At 36.2% G+C, this 27,872-nt stretch overlaps 2 protein-coding genes and 1 pseudogene across 2 annotated transcripts; 2 read left to right on the top strand and 1 right to left on the bottom strand.

The window, feature by feature from the left end:
• Positions 1-11,094: 11,094 nt before the first annotated feature.
• On the top strand, positions 11,095-12,225 carry LOC147292530 (F-box/kelch-repeat protein At3g06240-like). The gene has a single exon (XM_086230874.1). It carries the CDS (start codon positions 11,095-11,097, stop codon positions 12,223-12,225), a length of 1,131 nt encoding a protein of 376 aa, XP_086087000.1.
• A 782-nt stretch (positions 12,226-13,007) lies between these two features.
• On the top strand, positions 13,008-13,884 carry LOC147292531 (F-box/kelch-repeat protein At3g06240-like; annotated as a pseudogene).
• Positions 13,885-16,435: 2,551 nt separating this feature from the next.
• Positions 16,436-22,140, bottom strand: AT-HSFA5 (winged-helix DNA-binding transcription factor family protein). Its single transcript, XM_086232765.1, has 2 exons — positions 21,721-22,140; positions 16,436-17,828 (listed from the first exon to the last, which is right to left on the bottom strand). Exons 1-2 carry the CDS (start codon positions 21,955-21,957, stop codon positions 16,602-16,604), a joined length of 1,464 nt encoding a protein of 487 aa, XP_086088891.1. The 5' UTR covers positions 21,958-22,140; the 3' UTR covers positions 16,436-16,601.
• Between the last annotated feature and the right edge of the window lie 5,732 nt (positions 22,141-27,872).

The raw sequence follows: 27,872 nt of genomic DNA on the forward strand, positions 1-27,872 counted from the left end.
TAAAAAAAGGTAGCCCCTTCTCCCTCTACCTCCCCCGTCGGCCACCCAACCTACCCACTACCAAACCACAAAGCCTGAACAACAACCATTATCGTGTCCTCCAAGACCTCCGTTTTGCTCCTCTCAAACCCTCTTCAAGACCCACCGGTATTAATCCCTACTCATGCTCTTTATAAATAATAATTTTTTCTATTTAATGATTTGATTCACAACTGAGCACGCCATAGTGAAGAACACCAAGTGAGAGAAATATATATATACGTATATATATGGAGAGGAAGAGAAAGATGTACGTGGCAGAGTAGAGAGATTGACGTAGGTGGGAACGAAGCCGCTAGTGCGGAGGGATCAGTAGTCGGTGGTGGCCAGAGAGGGGGAGGGATCTGGGGTGGAGGTGAGGACTGAGGAGGGTCGGGGCTACCTTTTTTATTTATTTAATTCCTTTAATTTGTATTTTTTTAATTTTCATAGTATTAATTTGTTATGGTGATTGACAGGACAACTTTGCACTTTCCTTTCGAGCACGGGCAGTCACATGACATTTTTTAAACGTTCGTTATGAGAAAATTAACGAAGAGTCCTTGATTGGTGCTTAAATAAATTAAGAGTCCTTAATTTGAATACTTTGAATGTCGCATTCTCATTTAGAAAACGGTGTAAAAGTCGAGTCATTTTGCTAAAATTTTCCCTTAATATAACTATGTTCTTATTATCCGCTGCTGAATTATCTTTGATCCAACCCTACATCTTTATTTAAAACCCAGCCATTGCATTGATTATTTAGTTCTAGGGGTGAGTTACTGAAGCTTAGTAATTCCTCACCAACTTCTTAGGGTCAGTTGGTGTTGGTAGGCGGTGCGGGTCGGGCGGTTTGGGCATTTTGGTGGTTCGACGAGGGTGGCATGCAAATTGCGGCCGACCCCGATCTTGTCGGAGCGGTTTTGTTGGACCATTAAAATCGACTCCTCTCACGTAACTACCGACCCAGTCGGCAACCGATTGGTCGGTAGTCGGTTGGTGGTCGGTAGTCATCTTAGAATTCCACCCTTACTCAAAAGTACCTGACCGTTCTCATTTTTTAAGAAGCCATTGTGGAAACATCAAAACAATCGGATAGCTAGCTTTCATTAAACCAAAATGGCGAGCTTCTCTTTTGTCCACACCCTTAGCCATTTTTGTATTCCCTTGAAGTTCAAACAACATTACACTGGTCCCCTTTATGGTTTAATACTTGACCTGTTTGCCAATTTTTGTATGAAGGACAATCAATCCGACCGGGCCTAACACATTTTATTCTCATCAAAAAGCCCGACCGTTTGCACTTTGAGAAGCAATTTTTATTACGGTCAAGGTACCAATATTATATATATCAAAAACGGTCAATTTCCTTTGAACAAAAGCTCTTCGGCCGAGAAACATAAGGCAAACCCACCGTTTTTACTAGATAGCCAGACCGTTTTCATTTTTTGAAAGGAAATGCGCCAATCAAACCGATCAAACTCAATTTTGAACTTAACCCAAAATTAATTGGACTTACCATTAATAACCCCGACCGGTCGCCATTATAAACCAAGTTGGCCATCAAATTAAAATAAACCAACACCTCTTTCTTTCTCCCACAATCAAATCTTTTTTTGTTTTCAAAATCTCAACCAAGCTGCCCGCTTGTGACCAACTCCAGCTGGTCAACATCTCCTCAATCGCATGCCGGCCAAGCCTACCACCCGCTGTGCACCATTGTTCGCCGGCTATGTTCTTTGTTTTAGCACATGCATCAGCCCGACAAGGTTTCTTCTATCCGACCACTTAAGACTTACGCCGAGCAAGGTAATCCAGCCAAAATATCATCTTATTAATCCCATAAATTTCAATACTGGCCAATTGTTGAATTTAGGCCCAAACAGTTGGTTTATATATCAAAGCTTGGCCTGTCTGGTACTATATATAATAATCGAACTGAAAAAAGTATTTGGATCACCTGTTGGAGATGAAACAGAGAGGGAAAAGAACAAGAGAGGCAATTGCATAAGAGTAGAGAATAAAAACATAGTAAGCTTAACAACACCTTTTTGAGATGGCTGCTTTAAATTATTAAGATGTTTATGCCCACGTTGGTGCACCTTGCTGCAAGCATGGTTGTGAAAGAGCATCCTTGTGAGCAAACCTCCATGCCATCTTTCTCTCTCTCTCTCTCTCTCTCACACACACACACATACTTATATAATCTCAATCACAATAAATGATATTTATGCTTTTGTAATATGGGGAATGTTATCTATCTTCTCCATCTTCTATATATAATTCATATTCTCCACCGACTTTCTCTTTTATTATTCACATTCCGCAATGTAAATTAATGATCGAAACCGTTCATTTTTTAGATCTAACTATGAAGATCATCTCTGCAAAAAATCAACTCAATCGGAAATCGTTTGGTTATGTAACGATGATTAAATAAACAAACGGTTTTGGTAAAATGTGATTCAATGTTAGGTTATTTGTAATGATTACATAATCAAACAATTTCCGATTTAGTTGATTTTTTGCAGAGATGAATTTCAAATAATTATCTAAAGGATGAATGGTTTTGATCATGAAGATATATTGTGGAATGAGAATAATAAAGGAGAAGGTTAGTGAAGGTGGATAGCATACCTCTTGTAATATATTTCCATTTAACTTGGCATTACTTACCGACATTGGACTTTGGGTTTTCTACCGGGCCTTCCCTTTGCCCTTCTCTCCCTCCTTGTCTCCTTCGTTGACATCCATCGGGTAGGATTCAATCAATTTCGACTCTCTCATCTCAAATTGATTGATTTTTATGCATATTTAATCATCTGAGTATCTCTAATATTCTTGATTATTATGCAATTTGGCGGGTATCTCTTATTTGGGTTTGTGGGGTTTTGTTGTAGATTGTTGCAGATGAAGAGAGAGAGAGAGAGAGAGAGAGAGAGAGAGAGAGAGAGATAAGTTACAGAGGAAAAGGGAGAGGGTAGCCAGCGCAAGGGAGGAAGCGAGTCGCCGGTAGGGGGAGGGTGTAGTCGCCGGCTAGTGGCCGAAGAGGGGAAAAGATGGGTGGGGTGGAATTATAATATTGGTCACGTGCTTGGCACGTTATCAATATTTGACGGAATTATAATAGATTTGACGAAAATTCCTTGATTGAGACTAACATTTAATTATAATCCTTAGTTGGAACAAAATTAAATCGGAATCCTCAACTGCAAAACAAGGTATAGTTGAAGTCCTTTTGCTAAAAATTTTCCTTCTTTTTATCCTTTTTTCTTTTGCTTTAGAAAAAAAACTAAAAATTTGTTGCTCTTCCCAGCCAACATTGTTCTTCACCTTCTTCTAATTCCATGGCATTGGAATATGATGTCATCTCGCTAGATATGCTAGTAAAGATGGTGGCAGACTGCCTCCGGTGTCTCCTTTCACATTGCACTAGTTCTCAGTCTTCCCCTCCTCACGAGAGTCTCGCGGGCGAATCCACATGGCGAAAGAATCAATATCGCGACCAAAAATTCCCAAACAACGGGGACTACATGCACCTCGACCTCATTCAAAGAGGGAAGAGAGCAAAAATAAAAGAGGGGCACATAAAATCGTTATGAGGGAAGAGATGGGTGTGGTGGGGGTGATGGGAGCCATGGCACTGGAAGAAGGTGAAGAACGATGTTAGATTAATGGAAGCTAGAGAAACAACTTTTTTTATTATTATTAAAGAAAAATTAAAAGGATAAAAAAAATAAAATAAATTGATTGTTTGGATTGCTAAAACAAGTGAATGGAATGTTTGGAACTTGAGATACATGTTAAAAAATTTTAAGAAGCAACACATGGCTTCATTTTATTGAGCCACGTCAGTTTTGAGGACAAGAGGGTCCTCAGGACTAGTGCTGAGGAACCAAGCATTGCCCATATTTGTATCTACAACGTGTTGCAGGAGCCAAGTTAATTTAAAAAGTACATCCAAGTTCCAAGCACGCACTACATGGTTAAGAGTATATATACTCAATAAATTCAATTTCCATAATTATTAGTTCATCGTATTAGAGTCATATAATCATTATATTTGAGTCTCTTTTTGTACATATTAGATGTATTAAGTGTCATGGATGAATTATGTCTTCTGGAGTTTCTAAGTGCATTAATGTGGATTTTTTTCAACTATTTATGTACCAACAGCCCTATAAAAGGGCTATTTTGTAAGCTATGAAATTAAGTGAATGGTAAAAGATATCAAAGTTTCTACTTTTCAATGATTCCAAACCACCTGCAATCAGATGTGGAACCGGTGCAAGTCGAAATTTTCTATTTCTATTTTCTATTGGAGTGATTCGAATACACCTTTAGTGCAATTCCAAATGCGGGACTAGTTTGGATCTATCTTAATTATTTTCCCTTATCTTACCATTGTCCTACATCACAATATGTAATGAAAGAATTGCAAAGCCAATCTTTGCAGGTCAAGATCTGTCCGATTTGTTATTTTATTTGGTAAAGAAAATCTTGTCTATGTTACCTCACTACAACAGTGATCCTTGTAGGACTTACTCGACAAAATTAAATATGCAAAAAATTGTATCTACACCCTTGGGACTAATTAGGTATGCCGTATGGGACCGTACCAGACTAGACTATACTAAACTGTACATTTGTATTTTTTTTTTCTTATTTTGTCTAAATCAAAGGTACATAATTCATGTGTGTACCTTTTGTAAAAAGGAACATCTGATTAGCTGGAAATAGTGTCTAAGATGAAAGAAAAAGGAGGTTAATGAGTGGAGAATTTGGTGAAAGAAATGAGGCTCTACTTGAAAAATGGTTATGAAGACTTCGTTTGGAGAGAGATTCTTCTTGAGATGCCATCATCAGAAGCAATACTTGTTTTCTGTCCATGAAAAGATATTTTTTAAGTTATTAATTCTTTCTCTTCTTGTGGTTGATTTGTGGTGGGAAATGAAGAAACCCCTTTATTCATTTATTTTCCTTGTCTTTTAAAATTACTTTTGCTTTTCATAATGTTTGTACTGCTACTATATATGTATGTATGTCCTCTCTTTCAAATAAGTTGGGACTTTGGTTTTCATAGAAATTTAAAGGACTCTAAACTTGGAGAATCATCTTGCTCGATCATGTGGGACAAAGTTCCACATATTTTGGTATTCTTTGTAATCTCTTTTTAGGGATTTATTTTTTTTGGTAACCGTCAAAATCTAAGCTTTGGATTAATAACTCAATTAATTTTATTGTTCTTAATATAGGGTATATATAGTGCATACAATAATACATCATAATAAAGCTAAGTCAACAAGTAATAGGAATCCTAGCTATACAAACTAGGACTCTTCACTTATTGTTTTAGTAAGAGCATCTTCCAATGGATATTCAAACTTCACAAACAGAAAATCAATTATTTTAGCTTCTAGTTGTTCTTTTTATAAAATTACGATCAACTTTCACATATTTTGTACAATCGATCATATTGTACATGCAGAATTATAAACAATCTCAATAACAAACATTGTTGTTACAATGTAATTAAATTCATAGTTTGTATAGGCTTAAAACTCTTAACAAGTTCCTTAACCATAATTACTCAAATACACCTTAATTGACTCATTCCTCTAAATTCTGCCTCAGCACGATCTATCAACAACATGTTGCTTTTTACTTCGCCAAGTAACTAGATTACCATCCACAAAAGTAAAATATCAAGAGGTTGACCTTATATATATATTAGAGTAGACCCAACTCAAAATGCATTAGTGTAGCCAACTACATCTAGATGTCCATTCTTGGAAAATAATCATCCTTTACTTGGAGCAGACTTTAATTAGATATCTTAAAACACGCTCCACAACATCCATATGACTTTTCCTAGGATAATGCATAAACATTCACAGCATACGCAATATCTGGACTAGTATGAAATAAATAAATCAACTTTCCAACAAGTCTTTGATACCTCTCCTTATTAGTGGGTACCTAATTAATCAAGATTCTATGCTAATTTATAATTTTGCTCAATGGGTGTATCACAAGGCTTACAAGCAAGCATACCTATCTCTGATAAATATTTCTTTGAGAGAGAAATATATCATGCTTGGACCTGGTTAATCCCATGAAAATACTTAAGATCACTAAGCTCCATCATCTCAAGCATAGATGGTAAATAACATTGCAATTTAAATATTTCATCAACCATATCTTCTACATAAATAATTAAGTCACTACGTAGTCTTATGCTTCAAGAAAAGAGTGATCTAAATTGCTTTGCTTGTAGCCAAATTTCTTCATTGACTTGGTAAATCTTCCAAACCAAGCTCTAAAAGAATACTTCAAACCATATAAAGCTTTCCTTAGTTTACACACCATACCTTGATTAAAAGATTCAGACTTCGACATTCCTGGTGGAAGATCCATGTATATGTCCTCTTCTAAATCATCATAAAGAAAAACAGTTTTAACATGCAAACTGTAGCAATGGCCAATCTAGATTTTCTGTCAGTGATAAAAGGACACGCACAGTGTTGAGCTTTGCAACTGGTGCAAACGCGCGTCTCTCCATAATCCACTTCATATGACTGAGTATATCCCTTAGCCACCAACCTAGCTTTAAACCCTCTCTATAGTACTATATGCATTGTGTTTAATGGTAAAGATATGATCTACCTGCACTCTACTGTCTTCTTTTCCTTAGGTAAAGGAACAACCTCGCAAGTAGAATTCTTTTGTAATGCTTTCATCTCTTCTACCATGGCCTCGATCCACCTAGAATTTGTAAGAGTATCCTGCAATTTACTTGGAACAGATACATAGGACAATTGATGTACAAAAGATCCATATGACTTAGAAGACACATAATTACTGATGAAATACGTACTTTACCATGGCTTTTGGGTCAGGTGAATAATGAGTTGTAGATATACCTCGAGTAGAATGAGGTGGAAATTTATATTTTTGTTATTCAAGGTAAGACACAGGATTAACTAATTCAATTGAATTATGAACATTACACTTATGGTTAGAAGGTACCTATTGAGGAGCATCCGGAGGAGTTATAACTGATGGCTCAATAAAGGGGGTTGAAGATGTACAGTATTCGAAGTTTTTGTAGGGGAGGAAGTTTGCTCTAGTGCCGAGCTCTCGCCACAGGATGTGGAGCACTCGTTCAGAGATATTCTTTTTTGCATCGTAACTACCTACAAGCACCGAGACTTCACCATCAAAGACCCAGCGCTCGACAATTTGTTGTGAACCAAGAGCCTCGAAAACCCCCAATCTACCCAATTCGGGATTCTGCTCTTCAAACCTTAATCCCCTGAAGGGAAGAATCCAAAACACCACCGAAATAATATAATGTATCTAGCTTCATGGAAGGTTACATCCATGGTAACATGAAATTTTCTAGTAGGAAGATGATAGCACTTAAATCCTTTATGAGATTGAGAGTAACCCACAACAACACACTTTAAGGCACACTTATCCATCTTACTCCATTGATGAGAATGAAGATGAACATATGCCACCCATCCAAATAGGTATGTTGGGAGATCATTCAGATAACGCGCCTAAGGGAGATCAAAATTGAAGAACACTCGACGAAACCCTGTAATTAGATAAATTGCAGTGCTCATAGCATCACCCCATAAACATTAAAGGACCCCATTGCCAAAACAAATGAGACCAAACTACTTCCATGATATGATGATTTTTATGCTCAGAGACTCCATTTTGTTGCGGTGTGTGTGTGAATAGGTCGTCTGATGTAGAATTCCATGAGCATGAAGGAACTGAGAAAATTCATGATTAACATATTCTCTACCATTGTCAAATAGCAAAAGCAGAATACTTGTATTAAACTGATTTCTCACTATACAGAAAAAAAAAAAAAAAAAAAAAAAAAAAAAGCTAAAAAATTCATATAGAAGTTTAGCAAATATACAAGTTTCACGCTGAAAATCTAAGTTTGCAACTAGTAAACAATAAATTAAGGTTTTAAACGCTTAAGATTACTAAAATAAAGTATGACCTAAATGACAATGCCAAAGCCAAATCTTCTTCTTCTCTAGCTTGTTCCACACTACCTTGCACCTGATATGCTTGTTCCCCACCATCAAGGTATATCGTACAAACCCTCTTTGTGCGCTTTTGCCATAGCCAATCTCTGTTCTCTGATCCCAATTTTTGATAGATTAGAATTTCCCAATACACCCAAGGTTCACAATCTCACAAACCACAAAAACCCTAAACTCTTTCAAAGAGTTGCACCAAGCATAGGCTAAGGCTCTAAAGAACATATATATAAGCTTCCTAAAACCCTAGATTACATTAGAAAAGTACCAAACTTGGGCTTCAAAACGCGTCAAAAAGGAAGAAGGAAAGCTAAAATTGCGTCTATCTCTCGAGCTTCACCCTCTTAGCCACTTTGATGCTCAAGCCTCAAATATGATTCTCAAGCTTTTCCCTAACGAGGCTTAAGCCTTATAATCCCATTTTTTTCTCGTTTTCACGAGGAACTTTCTCCTAGTCATTCCAAACAACTCCCAAGTAGTTTTCCACTAAGTTTTGAGCGGAATATCCTAAAACATACCTATCAACAATTATTAAATTCTGCCCATCGTACGACATCGCCTCTGTATGTTGTTTTATCGCCTCTATTGTTGTCTTTATGTGTATCATAGGTGTTTTATTGTGCGATTGCATTGTTAATTATTCGTTATTAAGCCAAATATAATATTTGCTATCATAAAACACTAACGTAGGTTAGACACAAGAAAAAAATAAGCATGCTTCTATGTTTGAAAGAATAAGAACCGAAGTCTAACAAAGTAAGAAAATCCTTCGTAAAAGAACTAATGAAAAAATATAAAGCACTCCGTTAATTAGATAGTAGAAACACAAAACCTGATCATAATTGGAAAGGAAAAGCAAACCTCTTCATTGGAAAGAAAAACCGAACCTAACCTAATTGGAAAGAAAACCCAAACTAGTCCTAAATGGAAAAACCAAAGCTAATCCTAATTAGAAAGGAATTAAATACAAATCTAGTTATAATTGGAAATGAAGACCAAACGTAATCTCAAATTTAATCGCTGTCCTAATTTCAACCCAACCTATCTTAATTGCATAAATTGACCAATCATATATCACTTCTATATGCAAAACTAGGGGAAGAAAGATAACCATAGTAGAGATAATATATATATATATGTATGTATATATAAGTTTTTATGACCCTTCACAGTTAATTTGACTTAATAATATATAAGAAAAAACACAACATATAAGGAAATTATCTATAGTTTGTGAGTTACTAAGCAAGCTACTCATATATATACATATTATTAAGATTTTTTCATAAGTTTTGTAGGGCCGGCGACCAGAGCCAAATTCGATAAGGGTCATAGCTTCCACCAATCCTCATACAGTAGTGTAGTAGCACCTGACCTTAAGTTTTGAGAGGAAATTTTCTTGAAGATATATAAAGGATCACAGTGATTAAGGTAAACTTTCAAGACTATATATATATATGTGTGTGTGTGTGTGTGTGTGTGTGTTTTGCATGCTTGAATGTTTAGACAACCTTTGAGCACACATTGTGATCTACTTAGCCTAGTGAAATCCCAATTTTATGTGAAATTCCCACTATGATAGTGGATATAGGCGAAGAGATCAAGCTATTTAAATTAACCTTGGTACATAGTTGACCATATGCATTTTGTTAGTTGTTCATTTTTTAAATATGAATAACCTATCGAAATATTTGCGGTTAATCAAGCATGCCGAAGTCGACCAGATTTCTTGTGCTGACAAGCGAAAGGTGTACTAAAATTAATTTTTTAACCACTTGGTACATAGTTGTAAGCAAAGTGTTCAAACATTTCTGTTCATCATTCGAACACTTCATTTGAGTGTTGAGTGATTAGACGTGGATGCAAATCTATATGAAAACTTAAAAGTTGACTAGATTGATTTATTCTTCGAGTGTTATATAACATATTTTGTGTATGAATAGGAGATTGTCTTTATTAATTATTAGCCCTTTAATTTAAGTTTATTTAAATTCTTGCTTCACTTGGAATTGAAAGAATCATTTACATCTTGGTTGTGTTGTAATTACTATGTTTTTGTAATTGTTCATTGTCGGGTAATACAAAATCATTCTGTGAAATGCCAAATACCTTGTATCTCTTTCATATCTACTATCTGTCTAGCTCCTTAGATTCATTACATTCTTTGAAGTTGTCTTGGAATATATTAATTATTCTCTTGAAGTATTTAATGATTAAATTATTACAATTGATAATAGAGTATATATATAGATTGCTCGGTATCTTGTACTTTTTGGGAAATTACCATTTTGTCATAAGGGTTAGGCTTGAATTAAGTGGAGCACACTCTTAGCATTACAAAACATATTAATAAATGATATACTGTATAATTTTCCAAAGTTAAAAAATTAAATAAATAAAAATTTACTAGGATTTGCTATTTAAGCTTGGCCAAACAAGCTAGCTAGAGATTTTGTTATTTCCCAAATAAGAAACCTACCAAATCTATTAAAATGTTTCGTGTTTCAATTTTTTTTTTTAATGTTTACAGTTTACTTCTCTTTTTTGGGTCTTTTTTTTTTTCTATCGATTTGTTGGGTTTTCTTATTTTGAGTAGAATTCTTATGTTCTCACCCCCTAATTGAAGTTGGCCTATGGAAAGTTCTCACCCCTAATTAAAATTTCTTATGGGAAACTGTTAATTTGTGAGAAGATTTCGTGTGGAGGAATTTAGAAGAGACTCAATGTACAGAAGAAGAAAACAATTAATGAGAATTAAATTAGATCAATCAATATGTTACAACAGAAACTTAAGGAAAAGTAACCAAAAATGAAAATTAATAGCGCCAACTCTGACCCCTAATTGAAGATTCTTAAGGTTTCTTATGGAAAATCAAATCTAGAGTTGAAGAAAAAGTATACATCTTGGCTGTATTGGTGCATGTATTGTTGTTGTTTAGTTGTTTGGTTGTGTTTCTGTTTGTTGCTTTGGTCATTTCTTGGTTATTTTCCTGTGTGATTTTTGTAGATGGCTGGGTCAACAAAATTAGACCGCAGAATGTGGCTGGACACAATGTTTATCAACACATCATCAAAAAAGAGAAAATGCAGCACATACATCACTAAAGCTCTCATTGCGGATATACTCTCCAGGCTACCAGTGAAATCTATAGTAAGATTTCGCTGTGCATGCAAGTCTTGGCCTGTTCTAACCTCCAACCCTCAATTTGTTTCAAAGCACCAGTCCCGCGCAATCATGGCCACCAACAGTACCAACAGCTTCAAGCTGTTCGTCTCAGCTTATCCTCTCCTTTCCATAGAATACAATGATGGTCTTTTTGGGACAAGAGAACTTGCTCCCCCCGTGGTCACCATCGAGTATGTGAGAATTTTGGGTTCATGTAATGGCATGGTATGTCTAGAAGTGGATGACAACAGCATTGTCTTATGGAACCCATCTACCAGAGATACCAAAGTTTTACCAAAACCTCCTTCTGATAACCACGAGCTTTATGGTTTTGGTTATGATTCCAAAACTGAAGATTACAAGGTAATACGGGGGAGTACAGTGAATAAGGAAACTGTGATTGAGGTCTTTTCACTAAAGTCAAATTCATGGAGGGTTTATGAAGAATCCAAAAATGTTAGTGCACTTGGTATGGGGTGCTTGTTTAATGGGGCTCTACATTGGGCAGAGCTTGGCACAATGAGTTCGCAAATCATTTCTTTTGACTTAGCAGATGAAAAATTTAAGGAGATGGTGCCATTGCCCACTTGTGGCAACAGAGATTGTATATTCGTCGGTATTGGGACTTCTAGAAGTCGTCTCTTCATTTATACTGACCCCATCGACAATGCCCCTTTTACAATATGGATCATGGAAAAATATGGAGTCCAAGAATCTTGGACTAGAGTCCTACAAGTTTCTTCTAAGATTTTAGCTGACGAGTTTAATGTTGAAGAGACTGAACTTTTTTTGAAGCCTGTATATATTTTAGAGAATGGTGAAGTCTTGTTGAATTATGATGCAAGGGTCCTGGTATTATATAATCCCCAGAATCGGACATTTGAGGATATTACTGAGGATGATTGCTTTGAAGCAGCTGCTTATGTAGAGACTTTAGTTTCACCAGTAATTGGGAGCGGTGCAGACATGTGAAACCAGCATTGCTCCAGTCTAATGAATTTGGATCATCTTCTTGTCTTTAATTCCTCCACTCTTTCTATCTTATATGATCAAGTCCTCTGCAAATTTGTATTTGGAGCATCAAAATTTTATTGCAGAAGATTTTCTGGTTTTCTTTTGTTTTTTTATTTTTTATTTTTTATTTTTTCTGTTTTCAATGTTACTTTCGTTAAACTTGGCCTGTGTGGTCGTCATCTGTTTTCGAGTTGTTCCTTCTAGAGGGAGCTGAAGTTTTGATAATATGACTGCACCAAGCAAGATTGGTACAATCTGAATACATCTCCTCCAAATCATCAGCACCAAAAAAAATGTCAGCAGAGGATTCGGACTCTGCTTAAATATGTTTAGGAAAACCCTAAGGCGCTAACAACCAGCCCACTGACATTAGGAAACCCAAATAAAATAGAAGCGAAAATTAATAAAATGTTTGAAAATTCGAAAAATAATTAAAACGCTGTTTTGAGGCCCTAAACAAAAGAATTTGGCCAAAAACTGAACGGGCTCATAGTTTTACTGTAAGTCTTTTACTATAAGTCTTGTAGATCTCGTCGTTTTCTCGAAATCGATATATTATGCGCCCAATTCTGACACCAAAATATTCTTTCCTGCCTTTTATGTTGCCATATTAACTGTATATATTTTGTTTTTTTATTTCGTGTCTTCTTGCTAATTTTCAGCCTCTTTCTTTTCCTGGTTTTATTTTTCTTAAATCGAACCTTAACTTGTCCTACATCAGAAACACCACAATCGCACAATCATGGACAACAACAGTACCAACAACTTCAAAATGTTTGTCTCAACGAGTCCTCTCCTTTCTATAGACTATAATGATGGTCTTCTTGCAACAAAAGAGCTTGATCCTCCTAAGGTAATGATCTCGTATGTGAAAATTTTGGGTTCCTGCAATGGCTTGGTATGTCTAGAAGTTGACAACAACATCATTATCTTATGGAACCCTTCTACAAGAGAAACTAAGGTTTTACCTAAACCTCCTTCTAAGAATGATGTCCATCTTTATGGTTTTGGTTATGATTCCAACATTGAAGATTACAAGGTAATTCGGGGGAGTACAGTGAATAAGGAAATTGTGATTGAGGTCTTTTCACAATAAACAAATTCATGGAGGACTTATGAAGACCCCAAACATGTTAGTGCGCATGGTATGGGGTGCTTGTTTAATGGAGCTCTACATTGGGCAGAGCTTAGCACAATGAGTTCACAAATCATCTCTTTTGACTTGGCAGATGAAAATTTTAAGAAGATAGTGTCATGGCCCTCTTGTGGCAACAAAGATTGTATATTTGTTGGTATTGGGACTTCTAGAGATCGTCTCTTCATTTACACTGACCCCATTGACAATGCCCCTTTTACAATATGGATTATGGAGGAATATGGAGTCCAAGAATCTTGGACTAGAGTCCTACAAGTTTCTTCAAAAAATTTAGCTGACGAGTTTTATGTTGAAGAGACTGAACTTTGTTTGAAGCCTGTATACATTTTAGAGATGGTGAAGTCTTGTTGAATTATGATGGAAGGGTCATGATATTATATAATCCCCAAAAACAGACATTTGAGGATATTACTAAGGATGATGGTGAGGATTATGCTTTGAAGCAGCTACTTATGCAGAGACTTTAGTTTCACTTAATGAATTGGGTTCCTCTTCATGTCTTGGCTATTTTGACTTTACTTCCTTCCCTCTTTCTATCTGATGTGAAACGAGTATTGTCTCAGTCCTATGCAATTTTGTGTTTGGAGCAGCAAAATAGTAGTGACCACTACATCTTGCTTTTTTTGTTTCTTTTCTGTTTTTTTGTCCCTTTTGTGAACTTAATTGCCCTGTAGAGATAGTAGAAATGTGTTACTTATGTATAGTCTAGTTCCACTAGCTATAAAAAATGGGGTTGGCATATATGGGAGAATTAATGGGGACATGTTAATCCGTTTTTCCTTGTTTGCATTTCATGCAATATTTGTTTCTTCAGTAAATGAGCCAAGATCAATGTATTAAAAATAAGTCCATCCAAGTTCCAAGCCACCACGTGGTTAATAGTCTATGTACTGAATAAATGCAATTTACAGGATTATTGTAGGTTCATATTAGAGTCTTAAATTCATTGGTGAAAAAGGTGGAGAATTTGGTGAAAGAAATGAGGTTATATTTGGAAAATAGTTTGAGGATTATCTTGGAGTGGGATTCTTTATAAGATGCCATCATCAGAAGCAAATACTTGCTTGCTGCCCATGAAAAGATATTTATCAAGGCATTAATTCTTTCTCTTCTTGTTGTTGCTTAGTGATGGGAAATGGAGAAAGGGTTCGGATTTTAGAAAGAAACTCCTTTATTCATTTAATTTCCTCATCTTATTAGACTTTCCACACAATTCAAATGTGTACGTACTGCTAGTTGGTTTTCATAGAAATTTAAAGGATTCTGAAGTTGGAGAATTATCATTGCTACTCTCCCCATTGGTTCAAAGGAGAATAACCTAATGCTTGTCTTTCTCCCCATTTATAATATGCAAGAGACCGGCAGAAAATGGTGATCGCTTGTTTTTAGTTGATGCGGCTTAGCAAAATCAAACCCAAAATTTTGGTATTTTTTGCTTTCAATAATCATCGGTAAGATTCGATTTCGGTGATGTCGGTATCTACCATTTTCGGTTTATGTTCCGTTTATTTCATTTTCGGTTTAATTATAGTAATACTAATTATTTATCAATATAAATACAATTTAATTAAGTATGATGCAAATCATATAATATGGATTATGGACATTTATTCTGGAAGTTTATGAAACATTTTGTTAGAACTCTTCCACGTTACAACACTTAATTTTATGTGGCCCAAATTTCCTAAAAATAACAACCTTCACTTTATTAAAAAATGACTATATCTTAACCCACATTCTTGATTATATTAATATGATAACATTATATATTTATATTATCTTATATTTGTATATGATATTAGTAGTTTAGCATTTATGGTTCTACTAACTTAATAGTATTTTATAAGCATATTAATTTAGTTATATTATATATAAATATATATAATTCAATTTCGATAAGTGTTTCGGTTTTTTTAGTAAATATTTTATTTTTTTCGGCAATAATCGATTCGGGTTTTTGATAAAAATTATCGATAATCGGTTGATTTACCAACTTTTTTTGGCTTTTCTCAAAACTAAACCAACTTTTTTCTATTTTTTTTCAATTTCAATTTTAGAATCCTGAAATCAGTTTAACAAACCAAAAATTTTGGTCAAGAAATGATAGATTGAGTAAAAACCAAACCAAGTGGCGATCCTATTTAGAAATAAAAGGATTTTTTACAATTTAAAGGGCAAATGAAGGTTTTGTGGAACAAAGTTCCATTTTGGTAATTTTTTTGGTATTTTTGTTAAATTATAGGTTTTAGTGGACATATTGTCCTTTGGAATGTATGATTCTACTTTATTTTAATTTCAATATATTATGTTTTGGTGGTGGTAGTGAAAATGGAGTTGGGTGTTTATGTTTGGTATAGAAAGTAAAATAGGTTGGATATGGTGTTGGATTTTAGTAAGGGCAATTTAAGAAAACTTGTTGGGTATACTAATAAATTTTGAGTGCTGTTTTTGCACTCTTTTTTTTCTTTTTGCATACATTTTTTTCACTTTTTCTCATTTCACACCTCCACACTCCTCTCACAATTGAATTTTCTCATACATAAACCCCTTCCAATTACCATAATATCCCTATTTTATCCATTTCACAAAATTTCTCACCACAACACACCCCATCAACTTGGACGAAAAAAAAAAAAAAAACACGAATCTTAGGGATATGCCATCAACTTAAGGATATGCCATGTCTTCCTACCTGGTCACTCAATGTATACGAAACTTTAGAACAAAGAACAGAAACATGAAGCTATCAAGTTAATATGCTTCCTTCCAACACGTGGGGCAGTAGAATATTTATCAGTTTGAACTCTAAACCAAATGAATTGAAAATCGCCTAACTATTTATCAAGTTAATATGTTCTCATGTCAGATGAATTGAAAATCGCCTAACTATTTATCAGTTACAAATCTATACCATATATTAAAGTTTGTTGTTACAATGTATGCATAAATACCACACGGATAATGCTGCTATATGAGAATAACAGCAGTGACATAACCATGACCAGTAGCCAGTGGCAGCTAAAACTAATGGCATATTGGCAAGAACTTATTCAAAACCAAGAACAGGCAATGTCAAGTCATGTTTCAGATCTTATGAAATGTGAACCTTACATAGCATGGGAAGAAATGGAGAGAGCCTTCGTGAACCTGGTTCGGGGTTTCACCACAACTTTGGTACTCAAAGAGTGAGTGTTTCGGCATCCTTAGCATTCCGGGACATTCCATGGCCTAACCTTCCATCATCTTGCTCATCATATGGATTTGCCCTATAATTAGAACTTGCTTCTTCATTCTCTGAACAGCCAGGTCTTTCAGTTAGGAACTGTTCCCAAAAAACATCATTTACTCTAACTGGAGCAGGTGCAGGCCCTTGATTGTTATTGGTGGCCTCTTGGGGGGAAGTTTTAGATCTGTCTTCATCAGCCAGGCTTTTGTTTGGAAAGGCTCTTACATCTGATTCTTTGCCATTGGCATTTAAAGACACTGGGGATTTGCTGATATCCTGACCTACATGGGTTAACATAGCTGAATATGGGCTGCTGTTGACATGCAATGGAGCAGATGCTAGAGTGAGATTTAAGTGGCAGGGTATATAGCCGTCACCTTCTTCATTAGAAGGCAAACCTGGCTGCAAGGAATGAAGTGTAGGGCTTCCAACTGTTGGTGCTTTTCGCAATAACAATGAATCCATTTTGAATGCAAAAGATGTTCCAGTATCTGAAAGTTCTAAGGTTTCAGGTGCAAATAAAAGGCCTTCTGTTCTCATCTGTGCACCTTTAAGTTCTCCGGATATTTTCCTAGTTGGACTATCCCCATCTTCATAGGAACTCTGGGTGCTGTGTGAAACCAGGTTAATGTCTGAAACAGCTGGTGATAATTCTAGTCTCAGTTTACTTGAAAAGTCTTGGTGGAAAATACTCCCAAACTCAGTTCTGGAACTACTTTGGTTATCCATGAAACTATTCTCGACAACTGGCTGTACGTGGTCAACATCAGGCAGCCTTCTTTTCTTATTATATGCTGAGAAATCCATAGATTCAATTTTCCGAGTGAGATGCTCAACAAAAGTAGGTTTCTGAACAGCATTATCTAAGCATGTCAGCAACTTCTTCTGCCTTTGCTCCATACCATTCACCCGCTGTGTTAGCTCTTCCAACTGAAGCTTTGCAGCAGATCGCTGCTGCTTGAACCTTGAAATATTAGCCTCAAGTGCGGCTTTATCGTTCGAAAGCTTCTCTATTTCATCATCAAGAGCTGCTCTTTCTGGATCTACCATGGAACCGTGAGGATTACTGTGGCTGTGAATGGGTTTTCTGCGGTGGATGTTCTTAAGAAGATGCTTTTGATCTTGTATGAATTCTTCATTAGCAAATTCCCATCTCTCAGGATCAATCTTCCTAAACCCCTGAGACAAATGTATTGGAGATTACAAAAAAAAATTATTTTGGAGCATATTGTGCATGTGTTTGAAACTTTGAAAGAGAGAGAGTTGGGGAGATATTAAAAGCATAGTTCATGATAGAGAATAAAGTAAAGAACAAGAAATGAATTCAAGCATTGGAATCTGGAAAACACAACCATGGAAGACCCTATAATTTGGAACACACATTTAAATTTACCTCAGTCAACAATACCCTCTTTCATTAAAATTTAAAAAGAATAATCCAATTATAAAAACAAAGAAATCAGCGAATTTTTGCAAATACAATGCAATGTAGCAACTGCATGAAACATGATAAACTAGAACAGATGGGCGAAAGAAGAAGGAAAAAAAAAAAAAAAGGAACACATTGTATTTGGGTACCATAATAGATTCTAGAAGGGGTGCCATTTAGCATTGCATTGGAGCACATTTTTTCTGTTTGATGCCAAATATGGCATTAGCATGCAAATATAGGCATTGCATTGGAGATACTCTAAGCAAAAAAATTGGGAAATTCCAGATCTGCCCTTGCAAAAAAAATATAACTAACTCCCAAACTAAAGACTGTTTTAACTATTACCTTCAAAACCATGTAAGACTTGCTGTCATCCAACGCCACATGTCGGGCCCACACATCAAAAACTTAAAAATATACAAATCTGACAATTTTAAAGAAAAGTATCAACTTTTTGGCCCTCTCCTTGTTGCATAACCCAGAGACTACTCAAATGACAGGAAAACAAAATCAAAACAAAAAAGAGAGTAATTATAGAGAACCATAAGAAGGTAAAGAGACTTAAAGAAGTTTTTAAAGCAATTATGTGGCAAAAAATGACATGTTACTTCAATTAGATGTTACTTGCTTTAAGTTGTTAAAAGCCGATTCCTGCTCAAATCAGAACCTTTATTTCCACTTTTGGTGATTTGTGATAATAAAAATTCTGACTATGAAGAGACTACATGTTTCTAATAGTCCAAAGTACCATGAATTTGAAGATAATACAGGATTAACAATGAAAGTCACAAAATCTAAATGTATCTTAGTGCTAGTAGTGGATAGAAAAGGAAGAACATACAAATTTTCACTTTTAATAGTCAAATAATTGCTTATTGGTTTAGTTGATAGCTTGGAAACAATTGGGAGTTTTGAAATTGTTTGACCTTCTTGATTAGTGATTACACAGTAATTAAAAACAACTGGTCAACCCTTCACTATTTGAGCATCACTGGTCATACATGTAGAAATACACCATTTGTTATATTTTATTATATATATAATAATTGAAATCTTTACCACACTGCAGCAAAGAACCTGAAGCAAGTCTGTTCACATGTTTTGATATGGAACCACTTGCATACAAGGTTGAAAATATCGGAAATTCCTTAAATATTGGTCCGTAAATTTACAAATATATCAACGGATACATCGATATTGGAAAATATCGGTGTAACTCAACGAACACATAATTTCCAATGAAAACCTAATTGATTAACCTAAATAACATAACTGTCATAACCCACATCTCCAAACCCATATTACATAAAAGTCCACAAGCATATTACATTAAACAACCATATTCAAGTAAATCTATTAGTTACTTACCCAACATACTAGTAAATTTTCTTTTTTACCCATTATACTAGTAAATTTATTATTTACTTGCCCAATATACCAGCCCACATCCATATGCAATATGGATCGGCGCATATTCAAGCCCCTGACCACATTATTAATCCACCCACAAGGCCACAAACTGCAAGCTTTTGTTTTTTTTCTTTTTGCCACAAAGTGCAAGCTTCATCCTTACACGCAACAGCTAGACAGAGAGATCCTGCCGACATTCACTCATAAAGATTGAAATTGCCGATAGCTCACCAGTACCTCCGATCGCTCGCTGGCATCGCCGATATAATGAAAGAAATATCTTACATGGCATTTAAATATCGACGTACAAAAAACCCAATATCTCGGCCGAAATATTGCCAATATTAGTGATTTTTTCATCCTTGCTTGCATACGAACAAAATTCGTGCACTACATTTCAATTTTCAAACCAAAAAAGTTTCCAAAATGGTCTAGACACATATCAAAGGAAAAAAAATAGTTTATCATGTTGGACAACCACTAGCCCATAAAGCTTATGCTGTCAGAGAATGAGCCAACAATGTATATCAAGCTTACACCCTCCCTCACCTCACGTGCAGCCCCATCCAGCATGTAGGGGGGCAAACAGGAAAGAGACAAACATATAGGTGCAATCCCACCCTACACCCTGCAAATCTACAAAGAATTGGGGAATAGGGATTGAACTCAAGATCTCATGCAAAACAAGGTTTTGATACCATCTTAGACAACCACTACCCCAAAAGCTTAAGTTGTTAGGCAATGGGCCAACAATTTAATTCAAACTTACATATCACACAAATTTTTGATGAGAAAGACTTTCATACATATCACAACAACAATGTGATCAAATATCACCTATAACAGTGCATCTTTTTGTGAGAATGCTAATCTAATAATTTGTATTGGCCTGAAGAATTCTAATCTAATTATGGATTCACTTTTCAAGGCATCAAAGTATTCATCTTTCAAAATTACCAGGCCTGCCCTTAATGAAGGTGACTTAGATTAAATTGCCTGTTATTCTAGTTAAGGCACTTGCCTAGAACCAAAAATCAATCCCATTGAAAGTTTCATGCTCCCATCATTGTGTCATGGCCCATGGATAGAACTTGCTCTTACAAAACCGACTTGTACAAAGATGGTGCCCAAGAGCTTATATATCTCCCCCAAGATATTCTATTTTTTTCTTTTATTTTTTGTGCTAATTCTAATCATTTCAATGTGGGATATCTACAACATGACAGTTCACCATGCTTCCATACCAGATGTCTTCGTCTGCGCACATTATTGACACTAGCTTGATGGTAGCCCTTTCCTTGAGGTGGCTTTTACTTACCTATCACCTACCAGTATACAATGGCTTAGTATTATGCCCATACATAATACTTCAAGGGAAAATATTATAGTTTTTCAATGTGGGGCATTTGGGACATGACACCTTAGCTAAGGGAAGGCTTTCTGTCACCTCTTATTGCTTGAAAACCTTAACAGGAAGCAAAAGTACCTTCAAGAACTCCAAAACTCATCTGTATAACTAAAGATGTGGTAAAAGTTTTATGGTCAAAGACTCTAAAGCAATATATTCTTCTTATATTGCTTAGAGGAAAAAAAAAAAAAAAAAAAAAAAAAAAAAAAAAAAAAAGATAACCTTATAAGTTTGTTTAAAGTTTTGTTGAGTGAGAATTTAAATTTACTCACTGAAGATTTTGAATGAGCCCCTATGTAATCAGCTCAGACCAACTAGGTCCCTTTTTTCCTATGAGAAACAAATTGTATTGAAACCAATATAAAATACATAGTACACCTCAAAACTCAACTACCATACACAAAAGTGATATAAAAAAAATCATCTACAAACTAAATAACAACTGCTTTCCAGTCTGCAAAAACAGAGAAATACGGTATTTCCCTAAACTCAGAAGAACCAGGGTCCATTTGTGCCATTTCATAAAACGTGAAAACTAGCAAGAAGATTCAATAGCACTACGGAGCTTTCTTTGACAACCACCAAGAAGAAATAAGGCTCTTTTAAGTTGATGTTTGATAGCAAAACTCAATTATTCAAAACGTACAATTTTCATTCCCTTCTCTAATCTTTTCACCAAACATTACCACAAGTCGATCTCTATCGATTTTGTTAAATAGTATACCCATTTTCCAGCAAACCCAGAAACGTAAAACATGAAGATTTTCCAAGTTACATCCAAACAAAGAAAAATGTCAATATCAAAAGGAAGAAGAGCTTACATAGGTATTGAGCTGGCGGATGAAGCTGGAGAAGTTGTTGTGCTTGAAATAGGTGGGAAGCAGAACCCGAGCGAACTCGGGCGGGTTCCAAACCACGAAGCTCTTCTTGTTGGAGCTCCACGACACGATCTCGTCGGTTCCAGGGTCGTCCACCATCTCGTACGTCTTCAGCAGAAACGGCGCTGGACCACCAGCTCCGCCTCCGCCGGCCATCGCCGCCGCCTGAGCTCCCTCCATCGTTACGTCGAGCTCGGGCGCCCGGGTTGGGTCAGGGTTTCGGCGGCTCCGACTCGGGTTCCGATCAGAATTGAATTGAATTGATTGTGGTGAAGATGAACGAATAGAACAGCCGAGAAGAAAAATTGAAGAACACAGAGATGAATTGAAGAGTCCAAGCTGGAGACGAGAGGAGAGAATAGAACGTTCGAGCTGGTTGCCAGAGTTGACTTTAATACATATACAGTTTCAATATGTACGGTTTCGTAGGTCTGTTGTCGCCACGTCAGCATCAAATACAGATGAGATATTTTTTTTCTTTTAGAAAAATTTACAAACATGACACAGGTTGTTTCATTTCGGAACATTAATTTTACTTTGTGTTAATAAAAGAAACATACTTTCATTTTGTGTCAATTAAGGACTATATTTTTTTTTCAGTTTTTATCTCAACTTTGGCCCGACGTTGAACCCATCAAAACTCCACCAAATTCAGAAAATTATATTGGGTTTAAAAATATGCATCTCCTCTTTACAACCATATAAAGATCACCCAACTCGGATCTCTACAATTCCAAATAATCGGCCCCAAAGTAGAGTACCTGAAACTGTCCGATTTTTCAAATTTTTTCCCAGAGATTCGATTGGATAGCTTTAAGTACCCTATCTTTGGGTCAATTATCTGAAATTATAGATATCTGATTTGAGTAATCTTTATATGGTTGTAAAGTGAAGATGCATAGCTTTAAACAAAGTATAATTTTGCTAGATTTTGTGGAGTTTTGATGAGTTCAATGTTGGACCAAAGTTGAGATAAAACAGAGTCATTAATTGACAAAAAATAAAAGTATGTGTTATTTATTAACACGAATCAAAATTAATATCCTGAAATGAAACAATCATCAAGTTGTGTTTGTAAATTTTTCCCTTTTTCATTTTTGGTTGAGGTGGATTTTGTAATGCTTCTCTCTGCTCCAGTTCAATGCTTCCCTATGCCCCAATTCAACACTTTTCTCTACCTTGGTTGAAAACTTCTTTATGCTATTCTTTCAATCATAACACATAGATTCTACTTCAAAATGCACTAAAAGAAAAAGTTCTTGTGAGCTAAACTTAATTATTTCCTTACTCAAGAAATTGTTTGGAAACAAAGATGTAAAATACATCATGATATTCCTAAGAAAGCCAAATTGAAAATCTAAGACAGGCAATGCTTCACTTCAAAATAGGACATACCCAAAAGGATCCCCAACTACAAGGAAAGCCATGTCAGAAGCAGCAGCTGCACTTAGAATTTGATCAGCCTTTTCCTCCACCATTCTCTATCTGCAAGTGTGATCGGTTTTCCATACAAGTTTTCATGCCCATGAAAAAAAAAAATTAGAAATTCAACAAGTTTTGCAGATAAATAGAGAAAAGAGAGGGTGTGGATGTGATACCAACGTGGAAAGGTCGTTCGAGGAGATACCAAAAGACAGGAGGGAAGTGTAGGCTTCCATGAAAATCTTGTCACATAATCACATTTCTTCACTGCTAGTCCTACAATGTACAACATCTCTTTTTCTCTTTGTCTCTCTTCCTAAACTCTTTGTCTCTGCCAGGGCCAGCCCTGACTTTTTGGAGGCCTAGGGAGAGAGAGACACTGGGAGAGGGTGGGAGAGAGAGATAGATAGAGATAGAGAAGACGATGGAAGATTGAAAGAGAGATCGAGAAAAAAGTTTCTCGTTTCTCTCAAAGGGAAGAGATAAGAAGGTGTAAAGTTAGCCTTTTTATGTTACCAAAAAAAAAGTCGGCCAGGGGTGGGCACGGTTCGAAAAACCGAACCACAAGGTAATAACCATAACCAAACCGACCTTATCGAAATGGCCAATCTTAGAACTGAAACCGAACCAACTATAGCAAAAACCGACAGGTTCGGATTGGTACGGCGAACACAGAGAAAGGGAGAAGAGAAAGAAGAAAGAGAGATCACAGAGAGGGGGAGCCGATCGCAGAGAAAGGGAGAAGAGAGAACAGAGAGAAATCACATAGAGGGAAAAGAGAGAGAGAGAGAGAGAGAGTGCGGCGGTGGCGGCGGCCAAGGATGTATGGGTTTTATAGTTTAAGTGTTTTGAGGGTTAGGTTAATAGGTTAAGTGGTATATTACTAAAGTCATAATAAATCATTATTTTATAATAGTTTAACAACATACTTTAGGTTCCTGGACCCCTGGTATATAATTACTTCTAGCCTTTCTGCACTAGCGAGAGCCAGCAAAGCGGCTATTTCTATTGCGCAATTTAGGAATGGCAACGGGGCGGGTCGGGGCCGGGGGTGCCACCCGGTCCCTCGCCCTGAAATTGTTTGAATCCCTGAATCTACCCCAATTCCCCGGGTACTTAAACGTGGATTCCCCATCTTGACCCCGCTGCGGAGTCTCTTCAAACTTGCCCCGAATCCTCGACCCCTTTTTCCTTTGCTGGCCTTAAATTGGACCTTTTTTCCTTAGCAGCAAACCCATCTCAAAATTTGCAAATCAAATGAAATGGAGATAACAAAATTCCAATATTTCTCCTTCAATCCATTCACCCCATTCAAATTAACATAAATTGTAGTTATAAAGTGATAAAAATTATCAAGCGCACATACCCACATACCAAAATCCAAAGAATATAGTAAAAAATTGAAACTTTAACAATACCAATTAGAGGGAGGGAGGCAGCACCGTGAGACAGAGGGGCGAGACATAGCAGCAGCGAGACTATAAGAGTCTAAGAGAAGATAGAGGGCGGCAACACAGTGGGAGTCTGAGAGAAGATAGAGTAACTGAGTGAGAGTGAGATCAAGAATGAGAGAAGATATTAGGTTTTTTTTTTGTCGGACATTATTTAGGGTATTAAAAATATAATAAAACCTAATTATAGTTTATATTGTTTTATACAAGGAATAAAATTTCGGGTTTCGAGGAAATTTCGATGGAAATTTCGATGGAAATTTCAACGGAAATTTCGAAGATTTTTAAATTTCGACAAAAATTCGACGGAAACGACGGAAATTGTTATCAAAATACGGAAATTTTGAATGAAACTTTACCATATATTTATTTAACATATTATCTACTACATTGATAAAAAACATTGAAAAAACCAAATTATATGATAGGTTTCATGTGATATGTGATGAATATAATGCGCGCTGGAGGCAAATACTATTAAATAAAATTAGTATAATGAATAAATAAAATTATTATATTCTTTATACTCTATAATTTATACACTAAATCATATATACTCTATATACTAAATCTTATATACTCTATAATATATACACTAAATTTTATATATTTTATAATGTGTATTTTATATTTTTTAGGATATGGTATAAGATATTAAAGTTTAGGCTCTTTAAGATATTTTTAAAGGTCAAGTGGCCAAAAAAAAAAAAAAAGATATTTTTAAAGGTCCGTTGATTTTGGGTACCAAATTATAATGTTTTTTCATTTTAACTACAAAAAAATTTATGTCATTTTACTTTAGGTACCAATTTTAAAAAACATAGTTATATCGAGCTGTGACTGTCTAACAGTCATAACTTTTTTATTGATTTTTGGTTTTTTCAATATTTATAAGGCTTAAACTTTACTGTTTAGGCTTTGAGTTATATGACTTCATCCCCCAAGCTTAAATAAAAAATATTAAACTCTTAAAAATTTTAAATTTTTATAAATTTGAAACAGTCACAGTTTAATCACAACTGTGATTATTCGACAGTCACAACTATATAACAAACTGATTTGTGACCTAATCCAAAATGTCTTACTCTAGGTTAGTACCTAAACTAAAAAAAATTAGTGACTTGCTGCTTTATTGAAAAACTATTGATATTTGGTATTTAATCCTAATTTTCTATATTTTTAATTATTTTTATATAAAAATATAATATGATTTAAAATTTAAAAACAACTAAACGAAATCCCAAATATTTTTTTTCTTTCTAATTACACAAAGACCCCAAATCTCAAGTCCTCAACCAATTCTAAACTTTTTTTTTCCTTTCTTTTTTTTTTCTTTTCTTTTCTTTTCTTTTTCTTTTCTTTCTTTCTTTTCTTTTCTTTTCTTTTCCTTTTCTTTCTTTTCTTTTCTTTTCTTTTTCTTTTCTTTTCCTTTTTCTTTCTTTTCTTTTCTTTTTCTTTTCTTTTCTTTTTCCTTCCTTTCCTTCCTTTCCTTCTTTTCTTCTTTCTTCCCGTAACTTCACCTTTTCCTTCTTTTCTTCTTTCCCACTGCGCCCAGCCACCATACCCATTCTCCTTCTTCTTTCCCACTGCATGCCTAGCCACCAGATCCACGCCAAGACCTTCTCTCTCCTCCCTCTTTCTCCTCCCTCCTTATCTTCCTCTTTTCTCCTTCTTTCCCACTGCCCAGCCACCAGACCCACGCCAATCTCTTCTCTCTCTTCGATCTACTGTCTTCGGCGACGGCCGGCGACGAGGCCAGCTCGCCTCTTTCTCCCCTCTCTTCCTCTGATCTCTGCTTCCTTCCTCAGTGGCTCAGTCCTTCACTGGCTTCTATTTAGCGAAATTTCGAATTTTTCGGCAAAATTTTTCAAAATTTGGTCGAATGAGTGTTAAAATTTCGGAACCCTTGAAAATCGAAATTTTCGGCGAAATTTCGCCGAAAATTTCGAAATTTAAACCCTTGGTTTTATAAACTAAACTAAACTATATAAACTAGAGGAGGACTTACCTGCACCGGGATACCAATAGATGGTATCCCCATCCTCTCCTCTTTCTCTATCTCTCTCCTCTTTCTCTTTCTCTCCCTCCACCTTTCTCTCTCCTTTTCTCTCTTTCTCTCTCCCTGGTGATAACACACAGGTGGTATCTCAAAGATATGTAAGTTTTATTTTATAAACTAAACTATAAGTCTATACCGAAAACAATATAAATTAAAGGGCAAATTATACGCAGGTACCTCAAGTATACACCATTGTTTACTTGAGTACCCCAATTAAAAAAAGTTATTCAAAGGTACCTTAACTACTGATTTTGCACACCCAAATACCTCTGTTAACTATTCCGTCGGGGAGGCCGTTAAGTGCCTACGTTGCATACTGACATACCCTTAGAAACATGCCACGTGGACAAAAAAAATAAAAAATGAAATAAATTTAAAAAAATGAACTAATTATTTAAAAAAACTCAAAAAATAAAAAAATTTTAAAAAAAATAATAATGGAGTTGCAGGGGCTAGCTTGCAGCCTCCCTCCGCCTCCCACCCCTCCCTCCGAGACCCACCCAACCCAGCCATCCACCCCTCCGACCCCAGCTACCCTGCCGCCGATCCACCCACCACGTCGCCGACCCACTCGGCCACCCACCCCCTCTCCTCTCTCTGCCTCATTCCCTCTCTCCTCGCCCCTCACTTTCTCTCTTTGCTCACTCTCTCTCTCTCCCCGACCGAGCCACCCACCCTCATCTCTCCCCTCCCCTCTCCTCTCTCTCTGCCTCACTCTCTCTCTCCCCGAAACCCCAGTCCCGACCCGCCCCGCCCCGAGCTCCACCTTCGTTCAGATCTAAGAGAGAGAGAAAGAGAGAGAGAGAGAGAGAGAGAGAGATAGAGAGAGTGACAGAAAGAGAGAGATGGAGCTGGTGGCCGGAGAGGGGAGGGAAGTGGGTGGGTCACTGGGGGAGGCGGAGGGAGGAGGGCTCAGGGCTGGGCTTGGGCTGGGGTTTCGGGGAGAGAGAGATAGTTAGAAGGGCGTGGAAAGAGAGGGGGTGGGTCGGCGGCGTGGTGGCTGGGGTCGGCGGCAAGGTGGCTGAGGTCGGAGGGGTGGGTGGCTGGGTCTCAGAAGGAGGGGTGGGAGGCTGCACTAGCCCTTGCAACTCCATTTTTAATTTTTTAAGTTTTTAATTTTTTTAGTTTCTTTAAATAATTAGTTCATTTTTTAAATTTATTTC

The sequence above is a fragment of the Dryas octopetala genome, chromosome 2 (assembly GCF_963921425.1).
Source record: "Dryas octopetala chromosome 2, drDryOcto1.1, whole genome shotgun sequence".
Classification (NCBI taxonomy): domain Eukaryota; kingdom Viridiplantae; phylum Streptophyta; class Magnoliopsida; order Rosales; family Rosaceae; genus Dryas; species Dryas octopetala.

What these genes read in the sequence shown, in the direction of transcription:
- LOC147292530 (XM_086230874.1), top strand. Translation starts at nt 11,095, where the DNA reads ATGGCTGGGTCAACAAAATTAGACCGCAGAATGTGGCTGGACACAATG.
- AT-HSFA5 (XM_086232765.1), bottom strand. Translation starts at nt 21,957, where the DNA reads ATGGAGGGAGCTCAGGCGGCGGCGATGGCCGGCGGAGGCGGAGCTGGT. An exon ending in TCCGCCAGCTCAATACCTAT is followed by an intron (nt 17,829 to 21,720) that starts GTAAGCTCTTCT and finishes CATTTGTCTCAG; the next exon opens with GGGTTTAGGAAGATTGATCC.